General features: G+C 43.0%; 1 protein-coding gene across 4 annotated transcripts in view; it reads right to left on the minus strand.

Annotated features, from left to right (window-relative positions):
- The window catches only part of HTR2C (5-hydroxytryptamine receptor 2C), a 215,878-nt gene that overhangs the window by 23,664 nt on the left and 171,312 nt on the right, over window positions 1–20,902 (minus strand). For all 4 annotated transcript variants that reach the window (XM_064426978.1, XM_064426977.1, XM_064426975.1 and 1 more), the window contains one exon: window positions 18,010–18,652. In XM_064426978.1, the coding sequence (XP_064283048.1) occupies window positions 18,010–18,394 (385 nt within the window). In that variant the 5' untranslated portion in view covers window positions 18,395–18,652. The remainder of the gene's footprint in view (window positions 1–18,009; window positions 18,653–20,902) is intronic.

Consider the following 20,902-nt stretch of genomic DNA (forward strand, 5'->3'; position numbering starts at 1 on the left):
ATCTAGAAAATGCCTGTATTGCTAATCAGTTCTGTACTCTATAGGAATAGCCTGCTGAACCATGCATGTATACAAAATATGCCCAGTTTGCACCCAGAAATGCACAATTATCCACCAAGATTCTTGATGTGTGGTGTGACCCAGACAAAAACATAGGGAATTTTGCTGATAACTGTCTTTTAACTGAGGAATAAGATGTAGAAATGAGAAGAAGCAAACAACAAGTGCTGCTGAAATAGACCAAGTTATTTAACTGCTTGATCTCTTCTCAAATCTTGAATACTTGAAAAATATTATTTCAGTAGCCTTTATCTTCCAGCACAATGTTTCAAAGTCTGAAGTTAACGTCAGTTACCTAGCAGTCCTTCTCCACTTCTTCCCCATTTTCCCATAATTCTTAGATGTTTCCTCATTTTGCCACACCATGGAAACCCCGGAGGCTTCTATCACAGGTCTGGAAAATAATTTTCCACAAGGAGACTAGGTTTGAAAGCTTTATTGGCTGATAATCCTGCTAGGGAGCTCATTTCTCTCAGCAGCACAGGAGGCTTTCCTAGACAGCCCAGACACCCACAGGACATGGGGAGAGACAGCAGAGAGCTGCAACCCCCCCATCTCTGTGGTAGCAAAAAGTACCAACATTAAAGGCTCATGATGGGGAGTGAGGACAGAATCATGGTCTGGGGATGTCTCTGCACCAAGCCTTGGAGGGAAGAAGGCCTGCAGCCTCCACCTGGGCATGTGGCAATACTTCCCTTTGCACCTGCCAAGGCCTGCAGATAATTCCATCTTCAGCCCAGGAGCAGCCAGAGCCACAGATGAGAGGGGGCTCAGCTGCTGGCCCTCCTGTAAGAGTCTCCATTCAGACTAGCTGGGAATCAGCCTCCAATATGACAAAATGCTCAGAGAAGGCTGGCTTGCCCCAGGCCCCTTGCTGTGAACAGGGCAGGTCACCCTGTCACATGCATCCAAGCATCCAAAGCAGCCCTGGGAATGCAGGGGTCTGGGAAGGCTGCCTGGGAATGAAGACCAGGGCTCCTGCAATCCTGCTCACCCCATGTCCTCCCAGAAGAGCTGTTACACCCCAGCCAGACTAATGAAATGTGATTTAAAATCATCCCTTTACTTCAAGCAACAGATTTGTCATTTAATGTCACAATCCAATTCATAAAACCATGTAATGTGACATTAAGGATTTCCATGATTGTAAGCATTTAGTGCACACCTTGTTACTGGTTAAAGCTGCTCATTTCTCTGAATCTGTTATAAAAGACTTGAAGTTGGAATGTGATTTAACCTGAGGTTAAGGTGTTTTCCTACTGCAGTGCTTACAGCCCATAATATGCCCACTTGTTGTCAAACTGTTGGATAAGGACACATAAGAGTCAACTCAGCACAGCTTTTCTTACAGATCCAAAGGTTTAGAAACACTTCAGACTAAGCTATGACACATACCTCCATCCTCACATTCTGAAATTCAGGTGGCATTCCTCAGCCAAAAACAAAACAAACAGGCAACAACACCAATCCTGCCTGATTTTCTGTCTCTCTCTCTGACAAATGATGCAAATACCCAGTTTTGAATCCTGAGAAGGTCTGTGCTGAAAACTGCAGTTCAGGACAAGTGATCCCATTTTCCATAACAATGTTTTGGCATGTGGACCCTATTCCCCATGGGTGACATCAGAGAAAGTGAAAGTTAGCATGTGACCACCCTCTGGGTGCAGTTGTATTCCTCTGAGTTTTGTAGAAATTGTAGACCTACTGTAAGGTCCATTCACATGAAGTAGAAGTTTAATTTAACATGGATAAATGAAGCGTGGGCGTACTGATATATTAGAAAGAATACTATTACCCAGAAAATTATAGTGGTCTCATGAGGTGGTAAAGGAAATTAAAGAAATTATATTTAGTTAAGTTATATCATTGGGGGTTTTGATAGGCTTGTTTTTGCTTTGTAATCAAGTGCAACATTATTTTATTATCATGGTTATACTATTATTACTGTGTAATCTTGCACTTGATTACAAATCAAACCCAGTGATAACTACAATAATAAAATAATATGTTAACATAATAATCTAGCTAAACATAACAAAATAGGTGCTGTTCATCATGCATAGCATTGCCAACCAGTCAAAGGAGGGGATTGTCCCACTCTGCTCTCACTGGGGTGGCCTCACCTTGAGTGCTGGGGACAGTTTTGGGTGCCACAAGAAGAGGAGACTGAGGACAGACCTCACTGGGGTCTGCAGCTTCCTCATGAGGGGAGGAGGAGAGACACACACTGATCCCTTCTCTGGTGACCAGAGACAGGACACAAGGAAATGGCCTGAAGCTGAGTCAGTGCAGAGTTAGGGTGGATATGAGGAAAAAATTCTTCACCCAGAGCGTGGTTGGGCACTGGAAGAGGCTGCCCAGGGAAGCAAACACAGCCCCAAGCCTGAGAGAGCTCAAGGAGCCTTTGGACAATGCTCTCAGGCACGTGGTGGGATTTTTGGGGCTTCCCATGCAAGGCCAGGAGGTGGACTCAATCATCCTTGAGGATCCTTTCCAACTCGTAGGATATTCTATGATTCTAAAATTCTAATTGTTGTCTAAAATTTCACAAACACAAGTGAATAATATTAGTGCTGTAGTATAATTAGCTACTCCCAAGGTACAAAAGGCACCTATCCCAATATGGACTAAAAAAATCTTGGAAAAGTCATTATGGAAAGCAGATAAAGTGTAAAAGGTATATTTCAAGGACTTCGTCTTGAAAGTTGTTTTTCCTGTATTCATGCTTGTCAACATTGAACTTGCTGTGTTCTATCAATCAATTAATCTTGTTCTGCTGCTGTGCATCTTGGATGGACACAGCCAGTTAGAATTGAACAAGAAAGTGACTCACTGCTCTTGGCTTCTCCTGTGTTAAAATGTAAATCTTCCTCTCTGTTAATTTCAAATTGACTGATCAGAAGAAACCAACAAAAGTCCAACCGGCTGTGGCCACATTTCTCTTCACAGAGAAAAGCAAGGCACAACTTCCCAAGGATATTTCTGGGAATCACAGCGAGGAGCCTCAGAGAAAGAAGAAACAATTCTTATCTTATTTTCTGTGCCTGTGTTTGTGCAAAAGCAGAATGTAATATGGAGATTTTTTACCCAAAGTGATGGGGTTTTGTTTCCTTGGCCTGTGAGGGCCAAGCGCGTCTCCAGACTGTCGGTCAGGAGACAGTCACAAGGTTGTGTGCAGAGTTGAGTGCTTGGCAGGTTCAGTTCAGATGTAATGTAATATAGTGTAATATAATATAGAATAATATAGTGTAATAAAGTAATCAATTAGCCTTCTGATATCCATGGAGTCTTCCTCATCATTCCTCTCCGTCAGGGTCACCCTGAATACGATAACCGGTAAATTCAAAATTTTACCCAACAAATCCAACATTTAGATAGGGGAGAGAGAAGTAATTCCCATTCAGAACAAGTGCACAGGCAGAAGGGCAGAGCTCTGCTGCCTCCCAGCCCCAGCCATCAATATTCCTGGGTGTCAGACACGCATTTACAGGCTCCTGCATCCCAGTGGGTGCCAAGCAGGTACAGTGAAAGCCTGTCATCCAATTTCATATCTCAGCAACACCAAGACCTTTCCATGCAGCTGCTGCCTCTGATTGAGGATGGAAATAGACATTTATAAAAACAAGCAAAACACCCCAACCTTACCAAAAATAAACACGCTGCAAAACAAATTATACATCAGAAGATGGAGAGGTGTTGGTCTGAATAACAACTGGTCTGTCTGATAACTCCAGCGCTGCTGGAGAACTCAGGCTCCCACCAATATGTCAACAGGCATGGAAATCAAACCACCCAAAAAAAACAACCATGAGTCACCAGAGCCTTATCAACCACCCTGCCTTGCCCATCATCCCACACCTAAGAGCTGATAGAGAAACACTTCATGTTTGTATATTACTGATTGAACTTTCTAGTCCTGAACCTTTTTCATCTAGGAAGCAAGACAGCATCTTGGGTAAGAGATTCACTCACTGCTGTCCCTGTGCTTATCAGACTGCCTGCAGGAAGAGTAAACTTTTCCAACAAGAAAACTTGTTACAAGCAGAAAACACAGAGTGGAAAAATTGAATATATCTTTGAAACGAATGCATGAAACCCAAATTTTGATGTAGCACATCAAATTACAGCCATTTTTAACCATTTAAGCATTTGATGGAGCATGTATTTTTAATCACAGCCCAGGCTCCATGACAGGTTCATGCACAAATTCCCCTCATGCCATTAGCATCTTCAATGACAATTTTGGCAGAATAGGCAGTAAGGATCCATTTGGTTCCTCTTGTAAATTGTCCATTCAGGAAAATATTGGATTTTGTCAATGAGGCAGTGTGCAAAATAGTGCAAGGCAGAGCAATTGGCATGTGGCCCCTCTTCCATCTATGTAATTTTCATTTAATTTCCATGCAAGCAGATGAATTACATTGAGCCTGTTTCCCAGCATGTGCTGATAAAACACAAAGTAGGAACTTACTGCTACTCTTACTGTTAGGTCTCAGGGAAGTGAAGTAACTTATGAGGATATTTTAATGAATAATAGACAACTCTAGAACCAGAATTTCAAGGAATATATCATGTGAATTGGATAGAGACAGTAAAATCATAATTTGCTGAGTAGAATTTAATGATATCAATTCAACCAATGGATGGGAAAGGAAGTAGAATGAAAAAGCTGAGTTAATTCTGAGTTAATTAACCCAGTCCTGGAAACATGTATAATTAAAACCATGGAATATTTTACAGTGGAATATTTGTCTTACAACATATTGTTGTAAGGGAGTGGTAGAGATTTCACCTCACTTCTCTGTATTTCTCTGCATGCTGCAGCTGTAAAGCAGCTGTCTATTGCTGTATTGGCCTGCCTAATGGCAGTGATTTTCCCCATATTTTTGAGCACAAAGGCTGAGCTGGCCCATCACATCCATCTCTTCTAAAAATGCAGCAGAGTATTGATCAGGTCTTGGCATTTCACCAGCATTCAGGTTGAGCCCTTAAGGCAAGAAATTATGATATTATTGTATTGATCACATAAAGTTACCATGCACTAAAAATAAATCTTCCTTATTTTCACACGGTGCTTCCCATAATATAATACAGCAAAAGCACCAAATATGTTAGGAGGTACACAAATACACCAAACAGCAAAATGCAGATGAGGCATCCATCTACATGCAACAACAAATTTCCTGAGTGATGAAACAGCCTCAAGTTGTGCCATGGGACATTTTGATTGGATATTACAAAAAAATTCTTCACTGAAAGGGTGGTTGAGCATTGCAAAAGTCTGCCCAGGGAAGTGGTGGAGTCACTGTCCCTGTCAGAGCTCAGAGACAGGAGGATGTGGTGCTCAGGGACAGGGTTTGCTGGTGCCCCTGGTTGTGGCAGGTTTATGGTTTAATTTGATGGTCCCAGAGGTCTTTCCCAACCTGAATGATTCTGTAAACACAGAACAGAGGCTGAACAAGGATGAAAGAGCTGTTCCATGCAAAGTCCAGACAGAGAACACAAACACAGCTGACCAGCCAGGGGTTCTGGGTTTTTCCCTCAAGTTTGTGCTGTCTGCAGGTGCAGCCAGGGAAATGAAGCCATTTGTTAATCTTTACAGCAGATAGGACCATTCCTGGAAAGTGTGGCTGCTCTTTGACAAGTGTGGAGAAACACATCCTACTGACTATTTCCTCAGCCCAATTTCACTCTGCTGAGAGCAGGTTCTCAGCATGAGATAATATGTCCCAGATATTTGGTGCATGGAAGTGTTGCTAGATTTAGCTGCAGTCACCTTCTAGGAAGGAAAACAAGGAGCTTGTGGGTAAGAGAAAGCAGAAGTAAAAGCAAAAACTTTTGGTGTGGGGTGTTCAGGATGGACAGAGTGGCTGAAGCCATTGAGGTGCACTGCTCTGTCACAGCTCACCCGTGATCACTGCTGTGTGTTAAAATCTGGGTCACAAATATGATGCTTCTACATGGGGAATATTTTATTTCTCACTTAACTAATGCTAGAGTAAGGATTAAGAGGAGTCAGGTGCGGGCAGCTCCCTTGCCCCATGGGCTGCTGGCACTGCTGGGACCCCAGGCTCTTGGGGCTGGGAGTCAGTGAACATTTAACTGGGTCTTTCTCTGAGGAACAGACAGGTCAATCTCTGTGTATGACTAAAATTAACTCAATCTTGGTAAAATGTTTGCAGTTCTAGTTAAATCCTTTCTCTTGGTTTTAAAATTTTAAGAATGGGGATGAAACACACCTAAGGAGAATTCTGTGTGTGTCTCACATGGCTCCTGTGCCTGGAGCTGTTCTTCCTCTCAGATGAGGCTAAATCTGTCTGTGGGAAACACATAACCTGTCTTCATTTTATTTGGTATCTCCATGATCTGCCTGGTGCCTTTATAAAGCACCAAATTTACTGCTTGAACCATTTATCATCATAGAGTCGTTCTTTTTATACATAACAATTCAGGTTTTCTCATTATCTTGTATCAATTTCTGGTTTGCTACAAAGCATGGGAGTTTATATTTCTTTTCAACTAAACTCATAAAAGTTAATTACAATGAGGCAATGCACTTACAAAACTACTACTGGATCTAACAGGCTATTGTAATAAAAAGTAAATAAAGATTCATGCATTTTAAAGCACATTTAGCTTCACTGATCTAGAAGCAAATTGGGCATGAGAAGATTGCACTGACAGCATAAAAACTGCTGCTGTATTTAAATTGACATCAGTAAAACAGAGGTATATAAAACAGAAATGTAACTATACACACTGCAGATTTTGGGGACTTTACACTTCTGTGAGTTTTAAAACCTGTTGTATCTTCCAAAAGTTTTGAGCAAAAGGATGAAATAAAAACTATAATTGGATCTAAAACTTTATTTGCATTGAATAAAAACATTTAAATGAGTGCAATTCAAAATTATTCTAATGAGTCATTCTTGCGCATAAAAGATTTATTTTGGTTGGGCAATTCTCAATTTCACCAAGCAAACAAGGCAGACCCATCCAATTTGATGTCTAACATATGAAAAATAGCTCCCTGATTGGCTGCAACACACAAGCTCTGGGTAACCTAGAAAAATATAAGGCCATATGTTCAACAAGTATAATAGGATTTACTCCACTGAAATAATCTGAAGTATTTTAACATTTCCCTTCAGGCAGGGCAAAAGTGGACTCTGCCAGTTTCTTCTCCACATTTGTAGAGGCACCATCCAAGGAAGCACCTTGAGATGCCTGGGTGATAATTTGTGTGGTCAGTGCTTACCTAGAACTGCTTCCATGGTGTGTTTTGGGGTGACACCACACCTCCAGGTGAGCTGTGGAGCTGGGAGTGCTGAAAAAGTCTTGCCCCCACTTAGCAAGAGCCCGTGGAGGCTTTAGCTAACCTGCTCTGCTGCTCTCATTGCCACGGAGCTCCTGGCTTCGCTCCACACCCAGCCTCACACTGTGCAGACATGATGGGCCCAGCTGACCCTGAGGTCAACTCTGAACATCTCAGACCCTTCCAGAGCTGTGAGAGAGGAGATTCTGGATATCCAGGTTTCACTGGATAAATCTGAAAAGGGAAAGCAGCCCAGTTTATCAGCTTTTTAAGGAGAGTTTCAAAGCTCATTTGCCTCTTAGGAAGTACCAAGGTGAATGGAGGCTCTGTTTTTTCACACTGCAGTGTTAGGATTTTCTATTTAAAAACTGCTTCTTGCAAGAAAGTTAAGGGTTTTGATTTCATAAGTTGCTCGGAGATTTGTCCTGGCTTTCTGCTGCTACACACTACAACACACATATTTTTGTCATCAGCTTCCTAAAAGAAGGCAGCTGGAAGGAAAGAGGCTCTGGAAAATGGAAGATAAGACTGTAGCAGCTCAGTGTCTTAATGATGCTTGGTAGCAAACAAGGACACAAGAAGTCAGAAAGTTCTTTTCAATCCTGCATTCCTGTGGAAACTCCCTTTGTGATCTTTGTGATTGCTATTTCTTATATGAATTATGTACATATTTTTCTAAGGTGTGTTTGCCTCCTTTATATTTTAAATATGTTTGGCTTCTAATCAAAACCAATTAATTAAAAAACAAAAACCCCCACAACAATCTCAGCCAACCCAGAAGAGAGGAGTTCACTCCTTTCACAGCAGGAAAAGCAAAACACAAGTGTCTTAGGGAGAGCCAGCCTCACCAAACCAACATAAAGAAGTGTTTCATGCCAAACCACATTAAGCAACTGGATGCCCACAAAAACACACTTTAGAATCAGGCCCTGCACAGACCAGGAGACATTTCAGCACTGAGCTGAATGTTCCACACTGTGCAACTCTGGGTCACCTCAGCTGGACAAATGCCAGCTCATTTCTCATACCTGTGTGTTCCATAAAGCTCCAACAGGAGCGTGCCTCGTGCTCTGGGTGAGGGTGCTGAAACCCAAGAACAGCAATGGCATGAAAGGAGCTGCATTGCAGTGGCAGAAGAGATTTCCTCAGACTCACAGCACAGCAGCAAAATATCTCAGACCCTTTTAGCTGAGGGATGCTGCTGCAGTCATGCCAAGACCTGCAGTCATGAGCAGGCAGGAAAAGAGTAAAGAGGTTGGAGGAGACAGAAAATTGCTCTGGCAGAAGTCCTAGCCTCTCTGCATGTCCTGTCAATGTTCCCTCTGGCTTTAGCATAGCCAGAATCTCTCCTCATGACATTTTTAGGAAACCATTCCCCAGGTCCCTTACGCTTACTGTTATTTACCTGTAGCCTGATGCCACTGAGCAAAACAGAGAAGCAATCCATCTAGAAAATAAAATCTAAGGTGCTCTGTAGCATTCTGGCTTTCATTTTTCCATATTTAGGGAGGAAAAAAAGAAAGCACTGGACATGTCCTTTCAAATCTCAGAAATCAGGTCTCATGCTCCCATGCAGGTCAGAATAACTGCTTTTGTTCAGGCCTTTCTGCAAGAACCTCTGTCTGTGAGAAAACCTGTCAGACCCTTGGGACAAACATTGAGTCTGCAGTATCCTTTGGCAAGCTGTGAAAATCTGAGCTACAGATTTTCCTGGAAAAGGCCAGGATGAGCTCCCAGTCTGGCAGTGCTGCCATGTGCCGAGGCTGTGGCTCACACCCACACCTGACCTGCCCAGTGCCAGGCTGGGATGCTGGCACAGCCCCTCATTCCCTGATGTGGAACGTGATGGAGGGCACACCTGGAGCCTTTGGGATCTCTGCACCTCCCTGGAGGGGTGTTATTTATCCAAATCTAACACAATGTGACTCAAAGGGTGTGAAACCTGTACATTTTATTGCAGCCAACAGAGAGCAGCCATACAGTCTTCTCCATGACAATCTTCTCCAAGCGTGTCTCATGATGGAAGCTTCCAGAAACAGAGGCTGCTGGAAGTGCTTGTGCTCTGCTCATCTGTGCTGGGCTGAGCAGCCTGAGCTCCATGGGCAGCAGCCTCATCCCTAGCAGATCACAGGCTAAAAGCCCCATTAACCCACAGCAGGCAAAGGAGCTGCTTGCTTAACAGCAAGGGGTTTGGAGAGCAAAAAAAGCATGTTTACAAATGTGGAATGTTTATTGTTCTCTCATGTTTTCTCCTAATGCTGGCGGATTGACAAGATCCTCTTGTCAACAGGAACAGACACAGAGGGGACAGTAAAGAATATCTCTGCCTGTTCCAAGAAGCCAGCCAAAGTCAGAGCTGGATGATATACAGGTGGCACAGGGTGAAGAAATAACAAGAAAGAGGCAGGTGGTAAAAAAATTAAATAGCAACTGCTCTTCCTTTTTATCTGACAGCAGAATTTGGTCTTCAGAGTCCTATAAACTAATGCTCCAAAATGTGGATAATGGCTGAGCTCAAATGAGTCACAAGGACCTGGCACAAAACTGCCAGGCCCTACCCACAGCAGTAAGCAAGGTGCCATTGAAACTCTCTCTGAAGCTGGCATTGATTTATTCCAAAAATTATCTTTGCACCACAAACCCTCTGCTGCATCATCCAGAGCTCAGCAGCAGAGGAAGCAAGATCAGAGACCTAAGGCAAGGAGTCTTCTGCTTTCCTCCTGGAAACAAGAAAAGGCTTGCCACATGCAAATGGCCCTGAGCAACGGGCAAGAAGTTGTAGGGAGCAGCTCCTGTGTGAGATGGGGCACCCTGGGAGCTCAGGCAGAGCTGCTGGCACCACTGGCAGGGGGACACACTGAGCCCTTTCCTTGAGGAAGGTGCTTGCTGACCACAGAAAGCAGCTCCTGCTCCCCACAGGCTCCAGGCAGCTGCCCAGCTCATGGCTCACACCAGCAAACTGCAGCTCCATGGCCCTGGAGTGGCTCCTGCTGCTTGGACATACTGGATGGAATTTGAGCTTCCCAGAAATGTTACAGGGTTGGAAATGAATTTTCATTCAGCATTAGAATAAATGTGAAAGTTACCAGATTTTTACAAGGGGTTATATTTAAAAAAAATATATTTTCAAGGCAGAAATTCTAGTTTATGGCTTAAAATATAGCCTGAAACACCCCAGTGATTATGGTGCTACTGGCTAAAGTTTTAATTTTTTCAACAGATCACCATAAAGCTGGCAGAATGGGGACTTGGGCTCCACATGTTGCAAAGTATTTCACCAGCAAAAAGAGTAACCCCATCCTTCTACCAGCTTCCCAGGAGAAGGGCTGCAGGCAGGGATACACTCCCACAGCCTCAATCAAAAGTGCAATTAGACAAAAGCACCCTCAACAGCTTTATTTGCCATGACATGCTCCTCGGGATGCCTCCAGAGCAGTAGCCAGGGAGAGCCCCTAATTTCCCACTTTCCCACAAGGCACCACATGGGAAAACAGAGCCCAGGCTCCCAGGAGCTGCAGCAGAGCAGCTGCAGGGGCTGCCCTGGGGAGAGCAGAGGCTTCCAGAGCATCTGGGGAAGAATAACAGCATCCATTTCCAGAAGGAAGGTGGAGAGCAGAACGCCTTGTGGAACGTGACCTTCCTGCCCAGAGCAGGGCAGGACAGGACACAACAAAGCTTTGCTGAGAGGCCAGGAGGGACACGTGCACTTATTATTATTATTATTAATTTTATTATTATTATTATTAGTTATTAACCCCAGGTTACTCACACTGCCTCAGCTAACACACAGCAGTGCAGGCAAGATTCCAAAACATCCCAGAGCCCAGGGAATAATTGCAGCTGGCTGCACCCAGGAGTTGTAGCCCCAAACACTTGCTCTGACTTTGGCCCCTACACCCTGCACAGCAAAGAGCCTGGGCCAGGGTTTGGGGTGGCTGCACTCTCACATGGGGTGGGGGAAAGCCTCAATCCATGCTGCCAGACAAACCTGGGGAATTGCTGGCAGCAGGGGCTGCCTTGCTGTCCCTCCTGCTGGGGCACAGGGCTCTGAGGATGCAGCTCAGGTGACACCTGGGGCACTGCCTGCTCCTCTCAGATGTGTATTCTGGTGGTCACATCCTGCTTACTGCAAATTTACCAGCCTGCCAAGGGAAGGACAGACTTGTCCTGAGGGAGGAAAAGAGCATCCATACCATCTATACAGAAGACTTATGCCAGGTCTCCACGGAACTTTTTAGGAGGAATTTGCAATTCAAGCCAAGGTTTTACTAAAATCTGAATTTTTATGGGGCTGATTCTTATTACATTAAAAGTGACAATCTTTCTAAATCTGTCTGTACAGGTGCAGCATAAGGAGAAAAAACAGCTCAGCTACCAATAAGTACATGACCATCTGCCCAAAGAAGTGATGGCAGGTCAAGTGCTGAACAGTGCTATAATTTAATCTACCAGAAGACAGACAGATCTAACACCTGCAGGTGTTAGAAATGAAGAAAAACTGCTTTCCAGAAGATCCAAGTACACTCTGTAGCTCTTCTTGCTCTACCCAAATGTAGAGACACTGTTCAAAAGACAAGTACAAATCCATTTAATACTTTAACATAAGTAAAATAAACCTCCAAATTGACAACAGTCTGTTTGCAGACAGCAGAGACTTCCCTGACTTGCTTTCCTGAATTTATATGATTTATTTATTGACTGCTACATTGTTTGCAAGTCTTGTAACCAAAATCCATTCCCAAAAGGAGGAATTCAGCAGAAAGCAAGCCAAGACATAAGCCTGACCAGGGAAATTTCCCCTGTGCCCTCCCCAGAGCAGAACCTCACCATCAGTGCTGTGTTTTGTTTTACTCAGCACAGCTGCAGCTCCTCATGAGGGAGGTGGAAATCACCCCTCTCCAGTTTTATGGGCTGCTCACCTTTGCATTTTTCTCTTTCTCAACCTGGTGAGGACCAAAACTTCCACAGGGATTAGAAAGGTGTGTATGAGGAAGCCACTTCAGTTAAATCAATATTCCCAGACAAGAGGAGCAACCAGTACAAGTGTTACTGGTTACCTTTTACTTCACTGAAATAAAAACTGCTTTAAGCACTGTCTGTATCATGGGGTACCTGTGCCCACATAAACTGCATAATGGTTTTACACCATTTCTGCCTCCTCTTCACTCCTGGTCAGCCCTCAACACACCATCAGGGCTAACAAGCTGGTTTTGGGGTTTTTAGCATAACTACTATAAAACTGCAACATGCTGACAGAAGAATGTCTAGGAGATTTTTCAAGGAAATTAATTGAGACAAAAGGAAAGAAATGGAAAGGAGTAGAAAACATTCAAGTTAATTTGCTAATTTCATATGAAGTATTTATCTCAAAGGAGAATATTGCACTCGAGCCATACACAGCCTGGCTGTCAAAAAAGTCCTGTGGATGGGACTGCTGCACGGAGGAATAAATGAAATTTCATCAGTTAGGACAAAAAAAAAATTATATATCAAGTCCAAATGACTGCATCCATCTGATATTGGTGTCATTCTGCAAATATCAAATTTTGCTTCTCATCTTTCATAACAAAAGCATATAAAAATCTTGAGATTTTCAGACAAGACATCAGTAAAACACACACATCAAAATAATGAGAAAGAATAACAAAAGGTTACAATAAGTTAAATTGGTCTGACAATTTTTTAAAATAATTCTGCTTTAATAAGACTAGTGAGAAGATGACTTTAAAGTACCGTGAAGCACTGAGGTCTTTCCTTCAAAGTGCTTTGTACTCCTCAGATAATGACACTTTCCTCACTCATCTGTTTTCCAGTCTTTATTGTCCAACATTAAAAGTATAACAAAACAAAAAAATTAAATAAACTAGATAAAAAGCCAGATATAAAGTGTAGATAATCTCAGACAAAATCAAAACTGAAATTAAGAGGAAATTTATGTGTGTGGAGCAAATCCAGCTTTCACTATGACAATTAAAAGCTCTGAGTCAAATGTTTTTGAAGAGGGTGATGAAAATATAGGTTTAATAGATTAAATCACTGCTGAGAAAGGGTGTGGAGCAGCACTCTCTCCTCTTGACAGGTATCATCACCCTCTCCAGTGCTGATTTCAGCCCTTCAGCCTTTGACTCTCCTTGACCAGAAGCCACCACTGCAAGCCAGAGCTGTGCAGGTTCCTAGTGCTGTTTCCAGCAGAGAATCATCATAGGGTGCTGTGGTGTTGCATTTCAGTTAAACGCTGTGCTCTGTCTCACCCCTCCAAAATGTACAGTTTATTCCAAGCTGTGATCCTCCCCTGAAGGATCTGTAATCCCATTGGCCCAAGTCTTACTCTGCACCAACCTTGATCTCCCTGTTAAGCTGTGTGAGGGAGACCAGGCTCTCTCTTTGCCCTTCTCTCCCCCAGGCTCTCCCCCTTTCCCCTTCCCCCTCAGTCACCATGCTGCTCCTGGGGGTGGGACCCCAATAAACCCTCATCAATCAGCACCCTCAGAAGCCGTGTGGAGTCTCCTTGCCTGCCTGCTGCTGCCAGCTAACACTCAGCTTAGGGGGACCCGGGGAGCCCCAAACTAACTGCAACAGGGTGCCACATTTTCGGAGGCTCTGAAAAACCCTGCAAATTAACATTTAGCTGCCTTACAACCAGAGACCCATATTCAATGAGATACAGAAAGTATCATTTAGTATTCCCCCCTTCCTCTCACTCTAAGCACAATTTAAACCTTGGGTAGCAGCAAAGAAGCTATTCCATGGATTCAGGGCACATCATACAGAGCTTTCTTCCCCAACAGCAACAGAGATACACCAGAACTTAATCCCATTTGTCACATCAGGTAAACAGGCTGTTGTTCATGTGGAGAAAATTCAGTAGCAGGACACTCAATATCTCTGCTAAAGTTTCCTATGAATCTAATAATCTGGAAAGAGGGTAAATAATGATGTAGTAGGATTTCAGATTTCACAGAATTATTTAGGTTAGCTGAGGGACAGGAAAGCTTAGGGACTTGAAAAGAGAATAAATGCTGCTGGGTGAGCAGAGTGCAGCAGCCTATGGATCCTACTGATAGCAAAAGATAAACTCACACTTCCTGTTGGATATAAATTTCAATGCACACACCCCAGGTACAAGGTGTCATTGGAGAGAAAAAAATAATCCCCTCTCTGAATTTATGATACAGATAGTGCAAGCAGTGTAGGAGTTTCCATTCACTCACACCCTAGCAGAAGAATAAAATGTAGTGGTTGCTCAGCACAAACAGAAACATTACAGATTTAAAGCTAACAGGAATAAATAATAATTTTTGAAAGCAATTCAACTGTCAGCTGGAACTCAGTGTAGTCAAGATGCATTTAAGCCCATGGCTTGATATGGTGTTTTAAATGCCTGATCATTTCCAGATACCTGAATGTCACATCAAAGAGCTGAGCTGCACTGCTCCCCCTCTGCAGGGAAACCAGCATCAAAGTGTGCCCAAGTGCTCAGCACATCTCTGTCACCACACCATAATGATGGTAATTATCAATAATAACAATGCTGTGGGTGTAAATCTGCTCTGGCAGCTGGGGCTGATGAATGCTGCATCCAACACCAGCCCCCTGGGAGCTGCCTCAGCCCCTGGCTCCGCGAGGGGAAGGGAGAGCCTGCACTGGGGGTACACAGGGGTCTGCTGGCCACTCCTTGGCCACGCTCTGGCAACTTGTATTGGCAGCTGTGAACCTTCTGCAAGAACCCAGAAAGCTGAATATCCTCTGCAGCTCAGATCAGCTGAGGGGATTCTCTTGTGTTCCTGCACCAGCCCCATCTTGCCTTCTCATAAACACATGACACGATGTAAACCCACTGCCGCTTGTCCCTGAGTGCTCAGAGGTGAGGAGACAACCTCCACCTGCCCTCTGAAGCTCCATCATGTGTGAGATACCTGATGCCCTATCAATATTCTTATAAAATACCAGTATTTTTAATTAATCAGGCATTTCTTCATTGAGATGAAACGCTGTGTACATTTCTCATTTACCCTCCCCAATACATGCTTATTAATTAGCAGACTAATTTGCTTACTTCTTTAGGAACTGCATGCCAGGGAAAATGTTCTCAGTTGTCAAATGCAACTCATCGATTACTGTAAGACACTTAAGACTAATTGATAAATATATCCAAGCCCTGATTAATTGGTGAAAAATCCATCATACTGCATCCTGCTGTCCTTTCCTTTATAATAAGATTCTTGAATTAATTTGAAACTTGATTTTCCCTTCTTTTAATTAAGAAAACCACCAAAAACCAGAAGTATTTGTGGAGGGTGTCTATTTAATTTTCTGGTTATGCTTGAAGTGAAATCTACTTAATTTACCTTATTAGCCAAAAGTAAGGAAATGAACCTACTCTGAAATTAGTTACTCTGTCAACTAGAATTTATCTTTGGGGCTGAGAGAGCTGATGTGAAAACTTGAAAGTAATTTCTTCACTCCTATATTTGTTATATGTATTTTTTAAGGTTCCTTTCTGATTACATAAATTAAAAGTGACTTCTACAAATCTGGAAGAGATGTGCTGCATACACTTCTCAGTACAGCACACGGCAGCCTTTGAAACAGCCCAGTGTACAATTATGTAGACTGCATGGAATTAAAAAGGTCAAATAAACAGAGTAAAAGTGACTGAACATTCACAGTGATGTTTCCAAGCAGTAACCCTCTCCCTGCTCAGTCCATGGCCATGCACCCACGTTATTCTCACAAGAACATTTTCCCCCTCCTTCCACAATTTGTAGCTTAAATACTATTAAAAAATTATTTCACTGGGGTCCTACTGAGATCAATCCACAAATTCCTTTGAGGCTCATTTCCCCCCCCCGTGGAACTTTTCCTCCTCCTCCCCTCACAAAGCCTGGAGGCAACACACTTCAGTCCAGCACCCAGTACTGCCCCAGCAGCCTCCTCATTTCTCAAAGTATTTCCACAAATCTTCCATTAAATTATGATTTTTGCCAAAAAAATCTGCATTGTACTGTTTGTCTGTGGAGAAGTGTTTGGGCTATCAACAGCCAGTGCTGGTTCTCTGGCAAAAAAAGAGGATAATTACAATGCCTCTTGAAATCAGTGATATTTCCTTGCTGCTAAAAGGGTGGCATGCTTTACACCTTTAAACTACCTTAAGTAATCATTTTCTAGTCAGAACAGAAAATCCATTTCTATTAGTTTCCAAAGACCTTGAAAGTATGGATGTAGGAAGACCACTTCCATAAATTCACCTTTTTAGAGTCACTGGCTAACAGAGAATTTATGCAAGTGCAGGTCTGTCACATAATTCAGTATTTATATGCTCCCTTTCAAGCTCCAGGGAGCTGGAGTAAAATGCTAAAAATAAAATACACATGTTGTAATACACACAAGATTTAGAGATAGAACTATTCTGACAGTTCAAAATAAAAGATCTTTGTGCATAAGATCTCCATAGCTAGGCCTGTACCTAAATCACATATTGATTTAACTCACTGTAGACAAGTTATATAAGCTTTGGAATGATGTATGCTTGATCAATGTGTTTTAGAAATTAATCTCTGCCAGACTTACTCATTTAGGCAAGTGAAGAAGTCAGATAAATATCCCTACATTTTACTTTATAGGACAGTAAACCAATTTCTAATCAAATTTGTAAGTAAACAGCATTATTTGTTTTCAAGAAATATCAATATTAAAATACCTTTCTAAGAAAATCTGAAAACAGACTTCAAAAACTTAAAGTTTTATCTACGAAATACACAGATTATAAAATTGACACAAGAGTATACAAACATGATGATCAGAGATACAGAGGAGAACAAAATACTCCTTTGAAACACCAGGGATGGAGACTCCTAGCACCACACTGAACAAAGGATCTGGAGTCTGAGCCAGATGAAAGTTAGATGTGTTTGATATTTTACTTCTTTGAAGTGCTAACAGTGGCTCCACACCTGAGTGCAGGAGCGAGGCCCCACTGCATTGCAAACACACTGACCCTGGCATGGGGAGAAATAAATGCTCACACCTGTACAGGCAGGCCTCTGGGCGCTTTAAACCAGAGCATACTCTCAGGTTAGAGACAGGGAAACTGAGGCACAGAGAGGCACAATGACCCCCTGAAAGACACAAGGCAAGCTGAGGTACAAATGCCAGGAGTGAAGGCTTTTATCTGAATGCCAAATCTACTTGTGCAAACCTCCTTTCTGATCCACGCTTTTGCTCAAATCCCGCTGATCCTGGCAGTGGGAGCTCAAGGACAAATCCTGACCCGGCTTAGAGCCGGGCAGCTCATGAACAATGAGCATTCTCCTCAGCTTTTCTGTGAACTTCTGTGTCCTAGCTCAGTTTTGGGGCAATCCAACCCAAGGTAAAAAGCTGGCTCGCTGTCTCAGACTCTCATGGTGGCCCAGCAGTAAGAACCCCCCAGTGTGACATTATCCACAGGTCACTCCTGGCACTGTGAACACCAGCTCTGCTCCCTGCAGAGCATGAACCTCAGCACAGAGCCACGACCAAGGACACACTGACACTCCCCAAGCCACCAGCACAGGGAATATCAGGCACAGCAGCTGCTGCAGCCTCAGGGACCCCCTGCAAAAGGAAATATTCAAACTAGGAGGGAAGGCACTTACCGTACAGGACTGCAATGAGCGACACGGGCATGACCAGGATACCCACCAGCATGTCTGCTACTGCCAGCGACATCAGGAAGAAGTTTGTGGCATTCTGCAACTTCTTCTCCAAGGACACAGCCATAATTACCAATATGTTCCCCCCAATGGTCAGCAGGATGACAACCAGGATCAGGAGAGCTGGCCAATTCTTCTCCCTCACGGACATCCGAGAGACTTCGCCCTTCTCAGAGGTGTTGAGAGGATCAGATGTAGGCAAACTCTGGTTCAGAGTCAAATTGCTGCTTAAGGACCAAGCCATCAGACCACCATGCAAACTAAAATCCAGTGTAACAGACACTGTTGTTAAGCTGAGCAATATTCCAGTGCTACTTAAAGTGCTCATTGTCTGGGGCTGGTTGCTCTGTCTCTCAGCCGTGCCTCAGGGACGATCCCTTTTCCAAACTCCAGGTCCAAGGCAGATGCCGAACATCACAAAACCTGAGCCAGAAAATCATTTGATCTTCCATAGTGAAGGAGACCTTACAGAAGTTAGAGTGGAGCTCTTCTGCTTCCCTTGGGTGTGGTAGAGGATGACCATTGACCACCAACCTCAAGGCAAAGGAGACTTTGCAATCTCCAGCTGGTTTCCAAGTTCACCATTCTGAAAAGTAAAGGAAAAGGATATTCTTCACTGAAACCACAGTAAACACAACACCTTCTTTATTCCCCATGCAACTGACATCCTTATTCTTCCCCTTCCTGCTGTCTAGGACATTCTCCAGACTGCAAGCAATTTATCTGAAGGGTACAGACTATGCCTACAATCATGGGGGAGAGAGGCAGGGAATCACATCAGTGTGCTCTGGCTGGTTAAAAGCTGATTATCACTAATTAAATGTTTTGTGAAACCTGAAAAAGCAAGTCTGAAGAGCAAAATATGTTTCAATTGATATCCACTTCACAGATACTCTGCTGCTGTGTAAAATAGTAATTGCACAAAATTCCAACCAATCCAGATAGCACAGCCAAGCACAGGGTAATCCATCACCTTAAATGGAAGGGTTTGGATATATTTTACATATTCTGAGGTAAAATGAAGGTGTTGTAAAAACCCTCAGATCTTAATGATTAACTCTTCTACAATAACAAATGCTGTCATTCAGTTTCTGTTGGGAAATGAATGGTGGATAAGATGCAATATTATGAGGCAACATTGTATGATCCTTCTGGAAAAAACAAAGAGCTAAGAGAAAAGAAAGGACAAACTTTCATAAAAGCTGAGCACCTATTTCTGCTTTTCATCTATTTTTGTGCCACTGTTTCCTACTGATCATAAGCACACAGCCAGGCCAGCAAGCCTAATCCTGCTGCTCAGGACTACTGTCCCAACAGCCTCACCCCACACACAGTGGGGTCAGATTTCCTCACAGCACCTCACATGATTTGTGCTACTTCAAAAAGGAGCTGACAGTGAGGGCAAGGCTGATTACCACCCCTGACTGCCCATGTAACACCAGCCAGAGAGCATCATGCTGCTGCTTCTGAGCTCCTTCAGCCTCATGCATTGGGCTAATTTGGTAAATTAAATGTTCTCCTGACTTCAGGCTGCAGCCAACTGAAGCTAAGGGCATGTACTCCCAGTCCTGGTTAAATCAACTCAGTAATTCTGCCTGCCAGTCCTGTACAACTGATGAGAAGCAGCAGCTCTGCTTTGCACTTCCACTGCACTGGGGTGAAGCTCCTGACAGCCACGTGCGGCACAGGGCTGGGAGCACAGGAGGAAAGCACTTAGTCAAGCAGGGGTATGGGAGTGGACCAGGAAGCAGAATAAAATCAACAGCAGGCAGCTTCATTCAAGGATGAGCACATCCTCAACTTTCTGTGCAGCCCACAGGAAAAGAGCTGTTCTATCACTGTTAAGCAAATAACAAAATCAAAGCCAGATTTTAGCTGCTGAATGCACTGCGGTACACATCTGACACAGCAACCCAGGTATCAAAAGCTAGACGTAATTCATGAGATTACACTAGATTTCATTCAAATAGGAAGTGCTCAGAATCCTATAATAAAGTGTTTAACATTCATGAAGGTTTTGGAACCTTGTTAATGGGCTTTGTGCACAAAAATATTTCTTAAATGAGCAGTTTATACAATGAACCCAGATTTGCTTCTGCATTGTAGTTAATTACTCCCAGAGGGTCTCTAAACCTCATATTTAGGAAGAAGTTTTGCACAGCACAGAAAATAATTTTGCAGCTGCACATGCAGATGAATGAACAAGTGGTCACTGGACCGTTTATTTTTTCCAACTTAGCTGGTCTCAAAAACAAAAAGAAAGGTCTCTAGAAAGTTTCTAAATAACTTCAGAATATTTTTTTCAAAGCACAGCTTTTAATTCAAAGCTGTGATGACAATTTTTCCAAATCATCTTTCCACATTGAAGGAGACACTGGGCAGCCAAAGGATCATAGACAGGACATGATTTAACTCTAGATCCTGAAATCAAACCAACAACCCCCAGACAAAACCACACCACAAAAAACAACTCCAAGATAAGGCTTCTGAATTAAAAGTGTCTATTTTTATCACTGCTCAGGTCTGTATACGGAAATGGTGAGTAGAGTCATTCTCTCTTGCATTTCACATATTCAGTTTGAAAAATCATGTGGGAATTTGATTACAGGAATACTCAAGCCTGGGCTCCACCTTCAGAATTAACTGTTCTACTGCTTTGCTAATATTCTTGTTATTATTTTACACAAATCCTGGCTTGAAGTCATCAGTTTTCCTTTTCACTGCATCCCTCAGTCTCCTCAAGGTAAAACTTTGTGACTAATTCCTTCAGCTTCAGTCTTCTAAGCACACCACTGTACCAGAAAAATAATTCACAATTTATTCATGGATTCTGCAT

Source organism: Passer domesticus, chromosome 7 (assembly GCF_036417665.1).
Source record: "Passer domesticus isolate bPasDom1 chromosome 7, bPasDom1.hap1, whole genome shotgun sequence".
NCBI lineage: Eukaryota > Metazoa > Chordata > Aves > Passeriformes > Passeridae > Passer > Passer domesticus.